At 38.3% G+C, this 20,124-nt stretch overlaps 2 protein-coding genes across 2 annotated transcripts; one reads left to right on the forward strand and one right to left on the reverse strand.

Annotated features, from left to right (window-relative positions):
- Window positions 1-5,016: 5,016 nt before the first annotated feature.
- LOC141433856 (uncharacterized) lies at window positions 5,017-6,431 on the reverse strand. Its single transcript, XM_074095955.1, has 2 exons — window positions 6,200-6,431; window positions 5,017-5,239 (listed from the first exon to the last, which is right to left on the reverse strand). Exons 1-2 carry the CDS (start codon window positions 6,386-6,388, stop codon window positions 5,099-5,101), a joined length of 330 nt encoding a protein of 109 aa, XP_073952056.1. The 5' UTR covers window positions 6,389-6,431; the 3' UTR covers window positions 5,017-5,098.
- Window positions 6,432-14,527: 8,096 nt separating this feature from the next.
- Window positions 14,528-16,063, forward strand: LOC141433857 (D-erythronate dehydrogenase-like). The gene has a single exon (XM_074095956.1). It carries the CDS (start codon window positions 14,625-14,627, stop codon window positions 15,612-15,614), a length of 990 nt encoding a protein of 329 aa, XP_073952057.1. The 5' UTR covers window positions 14,528-14,624; the 3' UTR covers window positions 15,615-16,063.
- The last annotated feature ends 4,061 nt before the right edge of the window (window positions 16,064-20,124 follow it).

Raw genomic sequence — 20,124 nt, forward strand, 5'->3', positions numbered from 1 at the left:
ATATCTTGTAATAAAAAAGCAAGGATTTCAAAACATATTTTTTATGCAATAAGAACGACACTAACAATCTAAAATGTAAGTATGTCTATGATCCCAAATTTTAGATGCAACAGTGTCCCCAATTCTTGACACTAGGTTACTTCGTGCCAGTTTTCATCGCTTTTAAAGCCATTTCTCAAGGCCCCAGTCCACTAGCCCAAGACACGCTGCTACTCTTAAACATTCACAGCCCTCGTAAAACCTCTCGAACGTAAAATCCTAAAAGCGACCGCAATGAATAATTCCTTACATATTTGATGTTTTCACAACAGGTACGGACGGCTTGACAAACGGCTCAGGTGTGCCACGAGAGTTCCAATCACAAAATGCAAATTACAAACATTCTCTCACTCTCCGACAAGTCTCATTGCCATACACATTTGAGCAAATTCATTACAAAGCGCCACAGCAGCGGTAAAATCTCAAACAGAATCTTAAATGCTGCTCGTTTCAACTCCACGTTTGACGGTAACTTTCTAGGCTGCGTTACCTAAAGTTCCTTTGGATGCGAAGTTGTCAAACAAATCAGTGGGACGACGGAACAAATTCAACAATTCCTATTTTCGCTTAGCAATTGTTTGGTGGTTGTTTTTGCGGCTGATTGACGACCCTCAAGTTCGGATTGGCCTGTCTTCAACTTGTTCTTGTTTTATACATTTTCTTTCATTTGGAGTTGTGCAGCTTCATTTCACTTTTCATCTGTATTCGTTTACCATGTTTAATCAAATACAGAGTTTTCCAGAATTTGAATCGTTCTTATTTAATTCAAATTAATACTGATATTCTATTGTTGTCAATTATTATGAAATATCAGAAAAACAAAAATCTATCGTAACCATCACTGTGCGTGCAGCTGAGTTTTGGTGTGAAGATTAAGACACTTGTCCCACCACACCGTGCATCGATGAAGAAGCGAGCTTTTATTTAGTTTCACCTGTCCCGTTGTCTGTGTGCAGTAATGAAATCTTGCAAGTTAAATTTGACCAAATTTCAGTAGATTGACTTGAAATTTGGAATACTTATGTAAATTGCGTGACAATGCAATAATCTTCTAGTGACATCCTGGTAGTCCGGCCAGAATCGTCTCCGCAGGACGGGACTCTTCAACGCTTAATGGCATCGACTTGAAATTTGCTATTCAAATGTAGTTTGGGTAACGATACAAGTACAGTCAACAAAAAGTAGGTACAGTCAGCAAAAAAGCTTGCATTAGGAATTAAATTTTTACCAAAAACTTTTTTTAGTAAATACTCTTCACTCGTGATTTGACCTTTGTCACAAATAAATATAATACCCTATTTATTTGATTTCATTTATGAAATACAATGATTCATGGACACGTCGGCAGCATTTGGAAGTAGACGTGTGGTCCAAATTTTCACAATTGTAATTGTTATTTACTACATCTATAACATAATTTCACACATGAACAGTAATTCCAAATTACTAGAGGTAAGAACACGTGCCGACTGTGTGCTGGATCAGGCCGCATTGTATCGCGGACGTCGGCTGCTGTCAGCAGCGGCCGGTGCTGCGGCCGCGCGGTGGGACGCTGGGTATAGTACGAGGCATAAGAGGCAAGCTGATGGCTTATTTAAAGCCCCCACAGACAATATATTTGTATATAGTAGTTTATTTATATGTTATGTCCCTATTAAAGATTTGTGTATTTTAAAAAGCATTGTATTGTAGCTTCAACTAGCTATTTTAAATTTTAAACTCACTTTTTCACTCAAAGGTTGACTGGTAGAGATCCCTTAAATGGATAAGTTCGCCTTTGTACATCTATCTCAATGTTTGTCAATTGTGTTTGTTACAAATTTTGGACAATAAAGAGTTTACATACACACATATAATCTACAAATGCGAAGAATGGATACAAAATCCGAGGGTTTGTGAGTATGTCACATACGCCTAATAAAAAATATTAGCAAAGAATTTTAAAACCAAATAAGTATCGTGCTACCGGCACTAGTTATTAAAATTATAAGTTGCTTTGCTAATATTATTTGTCAGGCGTCTATTTAAACATAGTTTAAGGGTATCTGGATTGGTGGGCTGCAACCCATAAAGTTGAGTTTTATACTGTAACGAATTTGAGGTGCAATTTTATACACGTTTACTACGTTTTATCTACCAAAGTCACAACTACTCAAATTTATTTAGTTCGAATTTTCCATAGTTCAGTTTCTTACCTTCTGTGTTAGGACCAATAATAATTATCGTACCTTCGGTAGAATTTTTAATTTTAACTTAGTTTAATTAGTTCTTTTACCTTTTGTAAAATATCGAAGGTTTGGCTATCGCTTTTACCTCCCGCGATCTCTCCCTCCTTCGACCAAAACCGTCAGCCTTTTGCGCTCTCCTCAAGCTGAAAAACAACGATACGGCTCTTTTGTTGGTAGCCTCCCTTGTCTCAAACAAGATACTTATCAACCAGTTACCCGCTCACCGTCGTCGGCTTTTTAAATAAGCTATCAAGTTTACATTTTATCGGACGATCTTCGTGTTTATACGGAGTTTCACTGGGTAAATTTGGTTATTATTTTCCTTTGCTCTGTTTTTATTTTGTTTATTTTTAATGTGGACAGTGTTTTATTTTTAACTTTTGCATTTTTTTTTTCTATAAAATTGACTGAAATAGATCTTGCATTCCTAATGGTCAGAAGTGACATAGAAGAGTCTACAAATACGATTTTTAAGTACCACTAAAAATAGTAATTTGGTTGGTGTTTTGTACAAATAAAGTAAAAACGAATAAAATAAAAAAAAGAAAAGGGTATCAAATGAAAGTTATTAATTAACTTATTTTAAACATACATGTTATAAAACATTGTAGCTATAATCTCAAAGGATCATACATCACAAAGTATGAAATAAAAAGTTAATCAAAAAAATCAAAGAACCCGACTGCCTCAAAAACCTTTTGAAGAATGTTTAATATGTCCCAACTGTTGCACTTTCAGCTATTTACTGAACAAAGTTCTAGACCAATAGCCTTTTTTCTTTTTAGTTTTTTTTAACATTTGGGTTTTTAAATTGCATTTCTGTTCAAAAACCTTATAATCTTCAGTAATATAGTTGATAAGAATAATTGTTCTCGACAAATTTCGTGATCCCTTTTTATTTCTATTAATTGTAATGTTGACATCTGTGGACGTTAAACCCCTGATAATAAATGATTTTTATTTATTTATTTTTTAAAACCGTGGGAAGCTAAGTATATTGGTTACTTTCGACTAACATAAAATTAGGTGATTGGGCGGGAAGTAACGCAGCACAAAAATAAAGAAGAAAAGTCTAAAAATCTACAAAAAACAAAAATGATTTCAAGCAAACCCCTTCTTAACCTTTTTGATAACTTTTGGAACTTTTTGTTGCATGTTTTGTTCATGTATGTGTTGAGCTGACTACATTTTTTTATCTATATCTAATTTAAGTTACTTAATTATAATGGAACCCTCAGCACGCCAAACCGACTCGCACTTGGTCTTTAACATAAATCAGCTTATCTTAATCATCCCAATGCCTGATGTGGTTTAGGTTACCAGTCAATTAGACATCACAAAGCCGTCTAAGAAGCTAAATACCTCGTACTAATTATCGCAGTAAATGTTGCTGAATACGTTTAGGGCTCTTGAGTGGAGAACCCTCCACTAGAGAGCTCTCGACTCCAGCCTTCGATATGAACCTTAATTGCTATTGATTTGAGTCGGAATAATTCATGCGATGGAGTATTTTAGATAGTTAAGGTTTGCGAGGTCTTATCCGAGTTCAAGTGTTTACTAGGTTAAATAGAACAATTAATTATAATTTTAAAACTCCTGATTTTCACTCATAGTTTAATATTATAAGCGGGACTTATCACCCTATACACACGAGTAAAATATTATGTATACAGTGGCCGTCTATTCGTGACCACGGATACTGTAATGTGGTCGAAACGTCGAGGTAAATATTACTCGTGTGTTTAGCGTGATATGTCCCGCTTATGATACTTAACTTGGAACAATAATACTCACACAATTCAGTTTTTTGAGAGGAAAAATAATAGATCTCAAAGTACGATCGCTCGAAACCTTGTCACTTAGTTAAATGTTGGAACTTTTGTAGATTTATTTGTCTTTCAATATCAAATGAAATGATGTCCACTGACATTGACTACTTTGAATTCGGATTAAAAATGAATACACTATCCAAAGTGAATAAATATCGTCAAAATGGAATTGCGTTGAAAAATGCGTTTAATTTTGTTCTAAATTAAGGGTAAAATTAACTACGCGATAAACGTAATTATGTAAGTTCAAAATGCATTATTTCAAGTGATTGATGCGATGTGATGCGATGCGATGCGATGGATGGATGGATGGATGGATGGATGGATGGACGGATGGATGGATGAAATATTTCCTCACATTCTTTGAGAAAAGCACTATAGAAACCTCGGCCAGAACAGGGATTGCTACCCCGAACTCGTCCATCAATCCCTTACTTCATGGCCTCTGCAGTAATGTACTATTTTAATGCCTATCAATATTTATGTTTATTTTTAATTAATGTTTGTTTAAGCTACATATTTATTTTAAATTACAGCATCTGTTCAAATCCATTCCTCACTATATTTACGTTGTAAATGGTTACCTATAAGAGTTATTCTTAGAAAATAAGGCCGCTTATTGCTAACTCTTGTGTTTTTTTCCATATATTGGACAATAAATAAGCATTATAATAGTATATTATATCGTATTGTAAATAAAAATCCATAAATAATTTATCGCTTTGCCGAAAATACAACCTGAGACATGAGACCAGCGCTGGGAATCGAACCCAGGTCCTCAGCAATCCGTGCTGCGTGCTATAACCCCTACACCACCGCTGAACAGGAATCTAGACACGAATTTTTCCTATGCATACATATCTCAGGTTGCTTTTTATCTATTTTTTGTATTTTCGATATGTTTCACGGGATACCTGTAAAAGTAACAAATTTGGAGTTGAAATAAAAAATACAAAAATACTCCAAAAAGCCAATCATTATCGCTTTGGTTCAAAAAAAAACTTAAACGAAAAACTGCACTTGGTAGTTGATCCCATCTCCTCTCTCGCTCTTGATCCGAACATTGGCGAATGAAAACCCGACGCCGCCCGAAGTGACCGTAGCTTGCGCTTTAGATTTGTCCATATCTATTGCTGATATGCCCTAAAATTAGATAGTAGAAACAAACATAAGAAGTACATTGATGTTTTTAAATACGTAAGGGATAAGGTATAGGAATGAGTTCGCCTTTGTACATTGCGTTTCAATTTTGTACATTAATTGTATTTGTTTTATTTTCTTTCGTACAATAAAGAGTTTGCATACACATACTCTTACCAATTCTACAATATTTCGCTTTATTTAACATAAAACATTTAATAATTTAATTTGAATACAATTATATATAATATACATAAAAAGTTGGAAAACCCCCGACTTTGTCACTTCAAAGTTCAATATCTCAAGAACGGCTTAACCGATTTTGATGAAACATGTCTAAGAACCATTGCTAGAAAACTTGATTTCAAATAAAAAAAACCGCATTCAAATCGGTCCACCCGTTAAAGAGCTACAGTGCCAATAGACCGACACACATACCGACACACATAGCGGTCAAACTTATAACACCCCTCTTTTTGCGTCGGGGGTTAAAAATGAAGATATTACTGAATAATGTGTTAACAATTATGTACATACATATATTTAAAACTTGAAATATTTATAATAAATTTGCATTTTTTCACTTCCGACATTACAATAATGAAAAACAAACGTGCGTTTGACAGTTAAATTAAATTTTAATATTATGACTGGCTAGGTCGGAAATCAGAGGTCAGCAGGCAGCAGTGTGGCAAAACAAAATAATAATGTACTTAACTTTTTAAAATATAATAATTTTACTTGTTTTATTACGAGTCTTTGAGTAAAATTCAAGAGTAATTATCATCATCTCAGCCGTAGGACGTCTACTGTTGGACATATGCCTCCCCCATAGACCTCCAGTTGCTTTGGTTGGCAGCGGCCTGCACCCACCGTGAACCCGCGACTTTAACCAGCTCATCCATCCATCTCGTTAATGGACGTCCTACGCTGCGCTAACGAGTAATAAGTATAGTCAATTACCTTAATAATCCTGTTGTTTTCGTCAGTATAGAACACATTTTTTGTCCTTATCTTCAATGGTACAGAAGACAACTTAACTACTTCAGAGTAAGCTAACGATCCATTTATACTCGTACCGACTTGCAAATTGTCCGATGTTACCACAATGCAAACAAAAGAAAGTAACAATAAACTCAGGGAGGAAGCCATCTTGAATATATTTATAAGAGTACCTAAGACTGATCTTTGCGAAGTTGAGTTGGGTATTGATCTTACATTGTTCAGTTTTGTATGATTCAAAGATAAATATAGATAAAAGATAAGAGATGTGTACTGGGAATATGATTAAGCAATTGAGATAGTACTATTCAATTGAGTGACACATTGTTTTCGAGATGTGGCTACAGACCCGTTTTTAACCCTTATAGTTTCGCCATGTCTGTCTGTCTGTCTGTCCGTCCGGCCGCGGCTTTGCTCAGGGACTATCAATGCTAGAAAGCTGTAATTTAACACGGATATGCCGACAAAATAGTACAATAAAAAAATCAAAAACATTTTTTTTAGGGTACCTCCCATAGACGTAAAGTAGGGGTGATTTTTTTTTCTCATCCAACTCTATAGTGTGGGGTATCGTTGGATAGGTAATTTAAAACCATCAGTGGTTTGCTAAGACGATTTTTCGATCCAGTCATTTTTTTGCGAAATATTCAACTTTAAAGTGCAAATTTTCATTAAAATAGGGCGTCCCCCCCTCTAAAATCTAAACCGGTGTGTGGAAAAATTAAAAAAAACATCACAATGGTAGTAAGTATATCAAACTTACAAGGAAAACTATAACGGCTAAGTTTGCTTGGAAGATTCCGTATAAAATACGAAATCCTTAGAACAATATTACTTAATTTTTTCGTAATGGCTACGGAACCCTATTTTGGGCGTGTCCGACACGCTCTTGGCCGGTTTTTATTTTTGGTATGATATTTGGTTAAGTTTTAGCTTTTTCCGGATCTAAAAGAGAATTTGAATTTAGTGTCATTTGACGTGTTAAGATAACTGACTGAACACTGACGCTTCGTCTTCCGGTTCGGAGTCACCACTCGAGGACTTTTCTTCCCCATAGATTATTTGGTCTTCGAGCAATGTGGCCCACACATTGCCACTTCAATATATGAAACATCATATTACTGCATAACACACTATAGAAATACAAACGTACAACCCTGGAACAAACGAATGTTCAGACAATAAAATTCTAAGTTTTCAAATAAACCCTGTAAAATTAAAAAAAAAATTGACAGTTCTGACCAATTTTACAAATTTTTCGTTGAATCAAAAAGTCGGCTGGCCTTACACGCTATTTAATATCATTAGCAATAAAACATTAAAACTGCTCTACATTTTTTTTCCATCCCACGCTCCTACGAACGTAACAAAAAATAACAAATGAACGCAATCCTTTTCATTATTATACTCACAAAAAGGGGTTGAAAAAAAGTTTCTGGGTCCCGGCAACGGTCGCATCTGGTGCTAATGTATCCAACTTTTGATAAAGCCGTAGAAGCCGAATAAATTGGCGATGCTGAATCACAATTTTATGCTCGCACATGATGCGTCGGGCCGGGAGAACCTGTTTACAACCCTTTGCGGAACGTGTCGTAACATGACTGACGGATGGATAGGAAAATGATGAAAGTAACAGTTTTCAGGTATGATTATAATTAGATGAGCTGTAAACGGATAAGCCGTGGTGGCCTAGTTGTTTTGCTTATACTCTCACTCATGTCTGAGTTTTTCGAAATACCTACATACAAGTAAACTACATTCGAGATTTATATTGTATCCATCTTTATCGGAGAACAGATGGCCGTTGGAGCCGAAATGTTGTCGAAGGTAGGACGTGTTCACCAACGAGACGGATGGATGACGTGGGTGCAAGCCGCTTCCAACCGAAGCAACTGAGAGTCTATGGGGGAGGCATATGGCCAACAGTGAATGTCCTATCTGAGATGATGATGATAATCTCCATATTCAATAATACATTTTGATCGACTATAACTCGTTAACCTAAAAAGCTCAAACAATGATAAATTTATTTTTAAATTTCTTGTTATAATGGATGCAACTAGAAGTCAATAGCCGGCTCGCACCTCTGAGTTTTTCGAAATTCATGTGCGGAGTTACATTTGAAATTTACCACGAGCTTTGCGGTGAAGGAAAACATCGTGAGGAAACCTGCACAAACCTGCGAAGCAATTCAATGGTGTGTGTGAAGTTCCCAATCCGCTCTGGGCCCGCGTGGGAACTATGGCCCAAGCCCTCTTGTTCTGGGAGGAGGCCTGTGCCCAGCAGTGGGACGTATATAGGCTGGATGATGATGAGAAGTCAATAGGACGTTCTGGAATATAATCAAGTGGCAAAATTTGGCTTCATTTATACTTTAACCGAGCATTAAACACTGACTCATAAAAGAGGATAAGAGGATAGAACATTACGTACTAAATTTAAGATTTTTACATTTTTTTCATGTCAGCAGTTCTTATCTGGTAGAGGGGGAACACTTGACACTTTTAGCCGTTTTTGGCCGCTAGTCTTTTATTAGTCTCTTAAGTCGATTGATTTTATTAGTGGCATCATAGTTAGTAAATTCCCATATAAAATCTACAGGAGAATCTATTTTGTAAGCTCATATAAAAAGTACCTCAGTTGATTGGTGCTAATGTTCTACGCCAAGAATCGTCACAGATTTTTACTTTTTCAAATTTGACAAGCGTTTATGTTCTCGTAACTACAGATGTGCAAGTTGCAGAAAGTTTCCAAAGAGCTGGGAAAGTTTTCGGAAATTTCTGGAAATTTTCACACGAAATATAGCTCATTTAAATTTTAGAGAAGTTTCAATCCACATACGAATCCGCGATTTTGGAAAGTTTCTTTTGTCACATCAGTACTCGTAACTTGCCCCATTTGTTGTTGGAACATATTAATCCTGTAAGTTAGTTTATTTTGACCTGATCTGCACAGTAGTCAGATTGACTTGAAATTTTGTACACAATATGCAAGCTATGTAGATGACAAGGCAGTCAGAAAAAAAACTTGGAATACTGCTATCAATTACCTCAAGGTTTAATACGAAATCAACTCTGCGGAGCACGTTATCTCGAGTAAGCAATACACTGCTTGGGTCTTGTTCATAGTCTGATATTGAGATGTTTACAGACGTGAAATGTTTAATAGGGTTAATTTAATGAAAGGTTATGGGTTATGGGTTAAGGTATGGGCTAGGGTCACCATATGAAAAATTCAAAATTCCGGACGAATTGAAAGTACTCACTCTTCCATCACTATATATACTGGAAATGAGTAAATTTGTAAAAAATAATTTTAATTTGTTACTCAGCTCGGAAATGTGTGTAAATTCAACACTAGATATCCTAAAAAACTGATACAGCCTAAAATAATGTCAGATTTGCGCAACAGGAATTGCTATTGTATGGCTACAAAAATCTTTAACAACATTCCGAAAGATATAAAAAAATTGCCATATAAAAGATTTGTGAGTGTGCTATATAAATGGTTATTACAAAAACGTTTTTATTGCGTTAAGGAATTTCGGTCTGTGAAATATGATAATGAACAATTAAGTGATGTATTTTTCTTTAAGAATAATAAGGCATGACATTTTATAATTGTATTTGATAGTTTGTCTTTTATTTTTTATTTTTAATGTATGACATTTGATAATTTGATTTTGTAGTTTTTTTTGAGTTTTTTAGGCATGACATTTGTTAATTGAATTACACAATTGAATTGAGGTGTTATTTATTATTATATTAATTTTACATAAACATTTGCATGCTGGTGATGCCGGCGAGAGCGCTGTACGAATTCTTCTATTACTGTATAAACAACTGATGTAACCGCTTCTCAAGTGAATAAATAGATTTGAATTTTTTTCGGAGAAAAAGCCTGATTTCCGTCAAAAAATCCTGAGAATTTTTTTCTCAAACGCAATTTACTTGTTATCTCTCGTGAAGGTTGCCTGGAAGAGATCGCTCTTAATCGATAAGGCCACCTATTGCTTACCTTGTAATTTTCTCTCTGTGTATCTGTTTTCTGTATCGCTTACTATTTCTGGTGTACAATAAAGAGTCTTTGTATTGTATTGTATTGTATTGTACAAATTAAATGACGAGTTAGTTATTATTTTAAGTCGGTATTGATATTATTGTGATCTCGGTTGATTTTATTTGTGCAATTAACATGACCAAAGTGGTTTTTTAGTTAAGTCTCTATTATGTATAATTTTTGTTTTGACTTTGTTACTTTTTCAATAAAATGATGTAAAAAATCCTTTGTTTACTTGAGAATTCTAAAAATCCTGAAATTTCCCTAGATTTCCAAAATCCGGCCAGAATCCTGAGAGGGGTCTCAAAATCCTGATATATGGTAACCCTAGTTAAGACTATGGTTTGTGTGCTCTGATGATGAACTCTGGCTGAGTTTGAAACGCATTAGCGTAGTATGATGGTGGTGATCATTGGATTTGTGTGATGTGTATGTGTTCTTACAACATGGAGGCGGAGGAGAGGAGCTGCTTAGATGATCACTTTTGTTGCAAAGACGAAGCTATCCTAAAGCCGAGTTTAGACTTGCATTAAAAATCGTGCAAGTTGATTGACCACTACAAACTCGTTGCCTTCACGGCCTCGCAATGTAATGCAACTTGCACGATTTTTCTTGCAAGTCTAAACTCACCTTAAGGTTGCGGGTGAGCAAAGTAACACTGCATAGTTCTACTACCCGATTATATTAAGAGAGCTATGAAATTTAGTACAAAGAAAGTTACAGGGAATAGAAAAAAAACCCTTAATAAGAAAAAAAATGTTTTTGATAGAAAATGACTTTCTGCCAAGTTTCTTGCGGCGTGTTCTTCTTGGCATGATGGTCTTTCCGAAAGCGCTGGTTGTTTAAAAAAGGACGTGTAAAAGTGCCCATTGCGGCCTATACTGAATAAATGATTTGAATTTAAATTTAAAGCACTATGAAATAATAACTTAATTTCTTACGTTGCAATTTGTATGGAATCTGCTGCTGAGTCTATTTACCCTCCTAGTGTTCAAATTCGATGTAAATCTAAATCCAAGTTCAACTGAAGTTAGTCCCTGAATGTGAACATTATCCATCCATCCTTAATCACTATTTAATTACGGGAACTTTGCTTGCCCCGCTAGCATGTTTACCCCTCCCCCGAAGGTTATTGACATTCATAGCAATAAAATATTCATTGGTAAGTTATGTGTGTGTAGTTTCTACAGAAACAAGTTATTAGACGCCTAGGGGTTGATTTTTATATTTCACTTTTGTTTTTCTTTTTATTCGACTGGATGGCAAACGAAGTGGGTCTCTTGATGGTACGAGATCACCACCGCCCATAGACACCTGCAACATCAAGGGGATTGCAGATGCGCTGGCAACCTAGAGGCCTAAGATGGGATATCTGAAGTGCCAGTACTATCACCGGCTGTCTTACTCTCCACGCCGAAACACAACAGTGCAAGCACTGCTGTTTCACGGCAGGATTAGCGAGCAAGATGGTTGTAGCAATCCCGGCGGACCTTTCACAAGGTCCTATTACTTGCAAACATTACTTTCACTAAACACTTTCACTACTTGTTGCCCGCGGCTTCGCTACCGTTCCAGTATTTTTTTTTAAATTTTGTTACGCACAATCCTTGTCCTGGCAATAACGAACACAACAAAAAAAAAATCTAATTCGGCACCGTCGTACGGAAGTAATGCGCCTACATACATATCAGCAATCTATTTTCATTTTTATTATAGAGAAGAAGAGATAGAGATAGAGAAGAGATTAATAGGTAATTTATAGATGCACCCGATACTTAATTGTGGCTGAAATATATTATTCAAGTAGAGTATTATACAGGCATTATTCATCATCCCAGCCTTAATACGTCCCACTGCTGGGCACAGGCCTCCTCTCAGAACAAGAGGGCTTGGCCATAGTTCCACGCGAGTGCGGATTGGGAACTTCACACGCACCATTGAATTGCTTCGCAGGTTTGTGCAGGTTCCTCGCGATGTTTTTCCTTCACCGCAAAGCTCGTGGTAAATTTCAAATGTATTCCTCACATGAATTTCGAAAATCAGAGGTGCGAGCCGGGTTTGAACCCGACCTCTGTTTGAGAGGCGATAGGTCAAACCACTAGGCCACCACAGGCATTATTGTTTATTCCAATATATGTATATGAAGTTAAATCAGCCCAACATGGGCCCGTATGTGGTATTGGTTATGTTATAGGAGTGGATATTGTGAAACTTTAAAAGTCTTTTACGATAAAACATACAACTTTCTAACAGGCTGACCGACAGCCGAAACTCATTAAAAGGGTTCCGTTGGCCAACTATTATGTACGGAACACTAAAAACCAACAATTAATCATCAACAACCTCCCGCGACACATTAAATTTTAAAAGAAGACCAACTCTTCGAATATTAAAGCGACAAGGTCCCTCTTAGCAATAAAAACAAACAAATTGCACGTAAAATAATACGGCGCGCTTTGCCACACTTCGGGGAATTTATTCTACTCCTCTAAATCCTTATTTATATGATAACGCTATAATTTTTAGGTAGGCCTCCGCTCAGCATCTTGGTTTAAACATGTACTGTCGGGAATAAATTTGAAAATTAAATTCTTGCTCTTAGCCTGGGTACATATTTACAGGGTGAAATTTTGACCGTGATACAGCGTTTTAAGCTTAGTTAATGCTGGACAATATATTGCAACACTTTTGTTGAAATGAGTCGGATAATTTTGCAGTTTGTTGAAATCAAATCACGAACTCAGTCAAATTCATCAGACTAATTTTAACAGTAGGCACTGTCCTAAAAATCTAACTAATCCTTCAGTTATGTTCCGTATTTCTATATATTTACCGTCTAGCTAGCACAAGATGGTCATTTGTTTCCAACTAATTTTAATTCAGCTGAATCGATAGCAAGTCTCTGATTAAGAGATCACCAAACATCTGCAATATTGCAGACGCGTTGCCAGCCTAAGATGGGATACCTCACGTGCCAGTAATTTCACGCTGTCAACGCCGAAACACAACAATGCTGCTGCTTCACGCAGGATTAGCGAGCAAGATGGTAGCAATCCGGACCTTGCACAAGGTCCTGCAAAAGATACGAACCAAACGCTTCTAAAAAAGGAACAACGAAACGCAGCATCTCTAAGACAGTGCTGCCAACATAAAATTTTATTCTCTTCGAAAACCGCCTTACCGCCGTGTGCGTGCAGCGTCACCGCTCCGCTCAAAAATCAAATTCCAAAAATTCTCAAATATCTAGCACAAACAAGAAATCAGTGGACGACCAAACACCGGGGGCCCCCAGGAGCAGCGTTCCTGAAACTTCGGTGAGTGTCTTCATTTCTCTCTCGCTATCGAAGGAAATTCCCCAACAAGTTATATTAACAGTAAATATTACATGTAGTTTTTTGGCAATTAAGAAAAGAAAAGAAAAGGAAGAAATACATGTATTCACAATACAACAATATTATTAAGTACGACAGTATAGATAGGTAGTAAGCTAGTTTGCGTCATTGCGGTTGTGAATCGGACACTGACTCAGCATAGGTAATGCTGAGACATTAAGAACACCCCAGTGCTGATTTTTAGCCAGCACCGTCGGTGACCCTCAGACAGCTATAAATTATATACTACACACTATTAACTATATAAAAAAATGTGTAAGTATGTTTAAGTGTTATGTTGTAGATTGTAGATCTGGGTAGCAAAATCAGTCAGGTCAAAAGACAGGATTTTTTAGAGTGGACACTTTGTATCGCATTAGGTTTAGTAAATTAGTAAATTAGTTGTCTGATAATAAAAACATTTTATTTTATTTTTATTTTTCATTTTATTTTTATTTATTTATTTAGTCTGTAATGCTACTAATATGGTTGACTGGTTTTGAAAATAGGATTTGGAAATAAATTATAGTGGTCTTTTACGTATTTGTGTGGTACTTATCAACTATCGAGAACATCGCGCATGTTAAGTCATTACATACCTACATGACTCGCGCGACATATCTCGCGTTACATTATAAATGTTGTAATCACACAGCTAAGGTCAAAAGGTAGGACGAACGTATCGTTGCGCCGCTATCCGCGGGCCGCGTCGCAGTCGCGCGGCGGCGTGCGGAGAAGACCTTCGAGATAAAACAACGCCAGAGTTTATCAACGTTTGCCATATTTATTTAAACACGCCGCTCTTATATAAATCTCAAAATAAAACTATCTTAGTTCATTTCATGGCCAAGGCTTCGGAGCTACGGGCCGAACGTAACGCACACGGTGAGCAAAGCGCCTGAAGCGTCAGAGACGCTACGGATTAGAGACAGACGGGCAAAGCGACCGATACAGACATGAAAGTGGTCGTGACAGGAGCCGCGGGGTTCCTCGGGGCGCGGCTGGCGGCGGCGCTGCTGGCGCCCGACTGCGAGCTGCGTGGCGTCAGCGAGCTGGTGCTGGTGGACGCGCGTCAGCCCGCGCCACCCGCCGCCGCCGCCGCGCCCGCCGTCCGCGTGCGTGCGCTGGCCGTCGACCTGGCCGCAAACGACGCCGCCGAACGCGTGGTGGAGCCCGACACGGCCGTGGTGTTCCACCTGGCAGCCATCGTCAGCGGCCACGCGGAGAAGGATTTCGACTTGGGACTGCGCGTGAACCTGGACGCGACGCGAGCGCTGCTGGAGGCGGCGCGGCATCGCGCGCCCGGCCTCGTGTTCGTGCTGGCCAGCACGGTGGGCGTGCTGGGTGGCGAGCTGCCGCCGCTCGTGGACGAGGGCGCGGCGCCGACACCGCAGAGCTCGTACGGCTGTGCCAAGGCGATGTCGGAGCTGCTGGCGAGCGAGTACGGGCGGCGTGGGTTCACGGACGCTCGCGTGCTGCGACTGCCCACGGTGAGCGTGCGCGGCGGCGGCGCCAACCAGGCGGTCACCTCGTACGCGAGCGGCGTCGTGCGCGAGCCGCTGTCGGGGCTGGAGGCGGCGGTGCCGGTGCCGCGCGATCAGGAGCTGTGGCTGGCGGGCCCGGCCGGCGTGGTGCGCAACCTGGTGCACGCGGCGGCGCTGCCGGCGAGGGCGTGGGTGCCGCGCCGCGTGCTGGCGCTGCCGGGGCTGACGGTGTCGGCGGGCGAGATGGTGGCGGCGCTGGAGCGTGTCGCTGGCGCGGCGGTGGCGGCGCGCGTGCGCTGGGCGCCGGAGCCGGCGCTGGCGGCGATGGTGGCGACGTTCCCGGCGCGGCTGGACGCGCGCCGCGCGCTGGCGCTGGGCTTCGAACAGGACGCCAGCTTCGACGACCTCATCCGCGAGTACATCCGCGACGACCTCGGCGGCCGACTGCCGGAAAAACGATAAAAATTTGTTTTTCCGATTGATCGATCACACACAATATAATTTAAAAAAATACAAATGAATTGATAACCTCCTTTTTTAAGTCGGTTAAAAAATAATTTCGCAGCCATCTCCACATTAGTTACATTTGTCGTCCAAGAACTACTGATGTATGCATTTGAGTAGGTACCTTAATAAGTAATTATGTACCTACCTACCTAGTATGATTCATGATTCAACTCGGTAAACATTAAATACGTATATTTGCATAAGCGTCACTTCCAAATTCCAATGCACAATACTAGATTTATAGGTAGAGTCATTCAAGATGACGCGTGCCGTGATTCTTATTACAATGTCACTAATGTCTAATTTTGACAAAATCACGCATCTTCATGGCACTGGGTATAGTAGGTATAAGCTTGGTACATATGATGATAGGGTTCTATATTATTACAACTATTTTCATAATCTGTGAGACTTATTATTTAATATTCCTTAGACATCGGTAACACGCTCATTTTGGTTTCAGTTTCAGAATTAGACTTGACTGATGGACTGATGGTCCAGACAGAATTCGTCAATGCGATATGAATGACAGAAGAACAGAATGATGGATGGACTGAACTGACGTTAAAATGAGCGTGTTTAACCGAAGTCTATCATCATTCTCATTCTGAACAGAATGAAAGTCTGAACTGAAAGCAAAATGAGCGTATGAGGGCCCGGGCCCACTTAGCGTCTTTCGAGCGTCCTCGTCTATAAGTTAAAGTATAATTATAAAGGAAGGGCGCTGCGCTGGCGCTGGCTAGACGCCGGCATCTGACAGTCGCCACCTGATGTCGAGGCGACGCTGCGCGGACGCCGCGTCGGCGCTGCGCGGGCGTTTACTAGACGACGACGCTCGAAAGACGCTAAGTGGGCCCGGGCCCTTGTAAACCGATGTCAACTATTAATGACTTTGGTTAGGTATTAGGTACGCGCTCATTTATATTTTTAAGAAACTTAAAGAAAAATTCTACACGCAATTTTCATACTGGGTGTGGCCTAATATGAGCAAATAATTAAAACATAGATCATACTCCTCAAACTGAACAACATTTTAGTTCAACGACTTTTAAAAATACTTAGTTTTTTTCATTTTTATTACACTTTTAAGTTTATTCGTAAAAGCAATGTAAAGCGAAATGCTTGATGTTTGTAGCGTTACAGGCGACGTCAGTTGTGTTCTAGGATTGCGTACATTGTTCAGTATTTAATTTGTATGAAAAAAGGAAAATACGTCCATTATTTTTAAAAGTCGCTGAGCTAAATGTTGTTCAGTTTGACGAGGACGATCTATGTTTTAATTTTTTGCTCGTTTTTCAGGCCACACCCGGTATATTATAATTTCGCATATTTGTATTTACCTAAGTAATCCCTACCTTACTTATTTATTAAATTTTGTTGCTTTGGTAATCTAATTACTTAATGATGTGTCGTAGGTAGATACTAGGTGAGATGTTATGTAATATTATGTTTTAATAAGAGTTACTAATAAGTCAGCGGGTAAATATTTATTTTATTTAGTGTGGCTTTATCAACGTCCCTCAAACTGGCACTATCTGTAGGCGCCAAAAATAACATTACAATGTTAAAACAAGATAGATTCCAAAGTAGGTAATTTAACATTTTTTGCTTTTCTTTTTTGACATTGTAGATTCAATTTGAATAATTTGAACCTCGAACTATTGCATAAATGTAACTGGAATTTTCTTATCCACACTCATAATGATCATTTAATGATGATGATTTATAATATGATATGCTAGTTAAGTTATTAAATGATCATCTGTGATATGAGCAGTTTGTGACATGAAGTGTTTGTGATGTGAAATGATTAGTTTTTGAAACGAAATGATCATTTGCTAAACGTTATTTGCCAAATGATAGTAAACCCGATAAAAAATATAATATGGACCATCCTAGAAAACTTAAGGTTCCAAAATGCATCAGTACGTGTAAAGCGTGTGTACCTACCAAATATTTTTCAAAATGCATTATTTTCAAAGTGTTTATTTATTATAGTTTCGAAAAACATTTTTTTACGTAGGTAATTAGGTACCTATTAAAATACGCACATGTATAAGATAGTCACAAATCATTAACTTTATAACACGCCTCCGATATTAATGTCTTCTTGACAATAGATCTGAATTTTGTATCTGTTTCATTGGTAATATTTTCTTGGAATTTTATTAGCCAGCCGGTTTTAGCCATATCTTACTTATTTTTCAACAGATATTGATGATTTTTGCGTCATTCGTTTTATTTTCCGGTGTTCTATTAAGTTAAATTATTTAAGAGAAAAATTGTGTTTTATAAATATATCCTTATGTTTTTATCATTACATTTTTTTTGCACTTCGCACCTGGCAGTACGCCCTAAAAAACGTGTAGATGTAGAGCTGTGAATTTGAACGCGTTGACAGCTCATAAAGTAACAACGCGTGCGCACTGTATTACGCATTCACTGTTGCATGGACGATTTAGTTTAGATAACGTTATTCTTGTGTGAATTTTATTTATTCGCTGCTCTTGGGAGTTTTTTGCGTTCAAGTGAAATAAAAGTTCACCGTTTTTGTTAAGTTTGTGTATATTGGAGTGTGATAATAACGTGAATGTTACAATAGAATACAAAGACTCTTTATTGTACACCAGAAATAGTAAGCGTGCAGAAAACAGATACACAGAGAAAAAATTACAAGGTGAGCAAGGTAGGCAATATGTTCTAACATGAAAGGTTTAGTTTTACCTACTGGGGGGGCTTCTACGAAAATCGAAGTTCGTATCGTACCGTCCCTCTCACTATAGAAACAAATAGATAAAATACTAAGAATTAGGCATAGAATAGCTTAAAACACCTGTTGGTAAAATAATAAATAAAGAATGAATAAAAGATAATATATATATTTTTTATACGACTGGTAGGCAAACGAGTAAGTGGGTCTCCAGATGGTAAGAGAGAGATCACCACCGCTCAAAAACATCTGCAACACGAGGGGTATAGCAGATGCGTTGCCAACCTAGAGGCCTAAGATGGATTATCTCAAGTGCCAGTAATTTCACCGACTGTCTTACTCTCCACGCCGAAACACAACAGTGCGAGCACTGCTGCTTCACGGCAGGATTAGCGAGCAAGATGGTGGTAGCAATCCGGGCGGACCTTGCACAAGGTCCTACCACGGGCACCGGCATGTATAACTATTGTGACAGTGACCAAAATTCGGACGTCTACCTTATCTTAAAAGAAACTCATTTCAAACAAACTTTTCATCGCGCCGCCAAACAAACAACACTGGGAGCTTTTTTAATATAGCTCCATATTGTAACTCATCAAGTATTGATCAGGGCGCAATGAATGTGCGTGTATTTCACGGGTTCCGAACTATGCAAATTTTGGGTTCCGTGGGCGTACATCGCCGCGCCGGACAGTGGCAAGCGATGCGTGGCGTAGAACGGGAGCTGGCGCTTATATTATTAAGTTATTTGAAGAGTGAGCCTTCTACTAAGTTCTAAGTTCTACTTTTTGGGAAATCATTTTTTGCAACATTACGCTTGCACCGTACATGTACTGTTAGGTAAAGAAAATATTTTGAGCAAATCTCTACAAATTTGTGCAGCATTTTTATCTAGTGTGACGTTCTCATTGTTACATGCGTGTAAAGTTTCTACTCTCTAAACCTATGCCCACGCGGGAACTGCAGCTCAAGCAATCTCGTTCTGAGTCTGAGAGGATTGCGCCCCCTAGCGGAACGTGTATAGGCCTGAAATGTTGATGATTTAAAGGAAAATGTTCATAAGTTCCCATCCTCTTTGACTTTATAATAACTAATTTTAAAGTTGGAATCGTACCGAAAAGATGGTTGAATAAAAAAAAAAAATGCAGAAGCGTTTCGTTGAAATGATGTGACCTCTGGTTGAATTATTATCTAACTCAATTTTTTATGCCGCCATCTGAGCATGCCCGATATTTTTGAAAGCCTTGTGGTTTTTTTTTTAGTAACAAATATGTTTATGTGCTTTATCTGTTAAACACACTCTTAGGGCCCCGAGATACAGGCTCCTGCTTAGTTCGGGGTCCGCCGGATAGCTCACTGTGCGAATATTTTCAATGTTGAATTATAAATAAATTTATTCTTTATTTATTCTTGTTCGATATGAATAACAATCGCATAAAATTTCATGTTAGCGGTTGTGATTTTGGAATTTTACATGTGTATATCCTAATTCAGGGGGGATTCGTCAGTCCATAAAAGAACCGATGTACTATTTCCAGGATCCAGTTACATCACACAACAAAATTTCAAATAGCTCTATGTGTTTTACCGTGGAACTCAAATTAACATAAACATTCACGCCGACGCACTTACAAACTGTCATCATCACATCGTAATTAGAATAGAATAGAATAGAATAAGCCTTTATTAACACACTTAGAGCAACTTTAACATTATTAATAGACGGAAGACATTTTCCACATTAAACTTATAACT

Source organism: Choristoneura fumiferana, chromosome 12 (assembly GCF_025370935.1).
Source record: "Choristoneura fumiferana chromosome 12, NRCan_CFum_1, whole genome shotgun sequence".
Taxonomy (NCBI): Eukaryota; Metazoa; Arthropoda; class Insecta; order Lepidoptera; family Tortricidae; genus Choristoneura; species Choristoneura fumiferana.

What these genes read in the sequence shown, in the direction of transcription:
- LOC141433856 (XM_074095955.1), bottom strand. Translation starts at nt 6,388, where the DNA reads ATGGCTTCCTCCCTGAGTTTATTGTTACTTTCTTTTGTTTGCATTGTG. An exon ending in AAAACAACAGGATTATTAAG is followed by an intron (nt 5,240 to 6,199) that starts GTAATTGACTAT and finishes ATCTAATTTTAG; the next exon opens with GGCATATCAGCAATAGATAT.
- LOC141433857 (XM_074095956.1), top strand. Translation starts at nt 14,625, where the DNA reads ATGAAAGTGGTCGTGACAGGAGCCGCGGGGTTCCTCGGGGCGCGGCTG.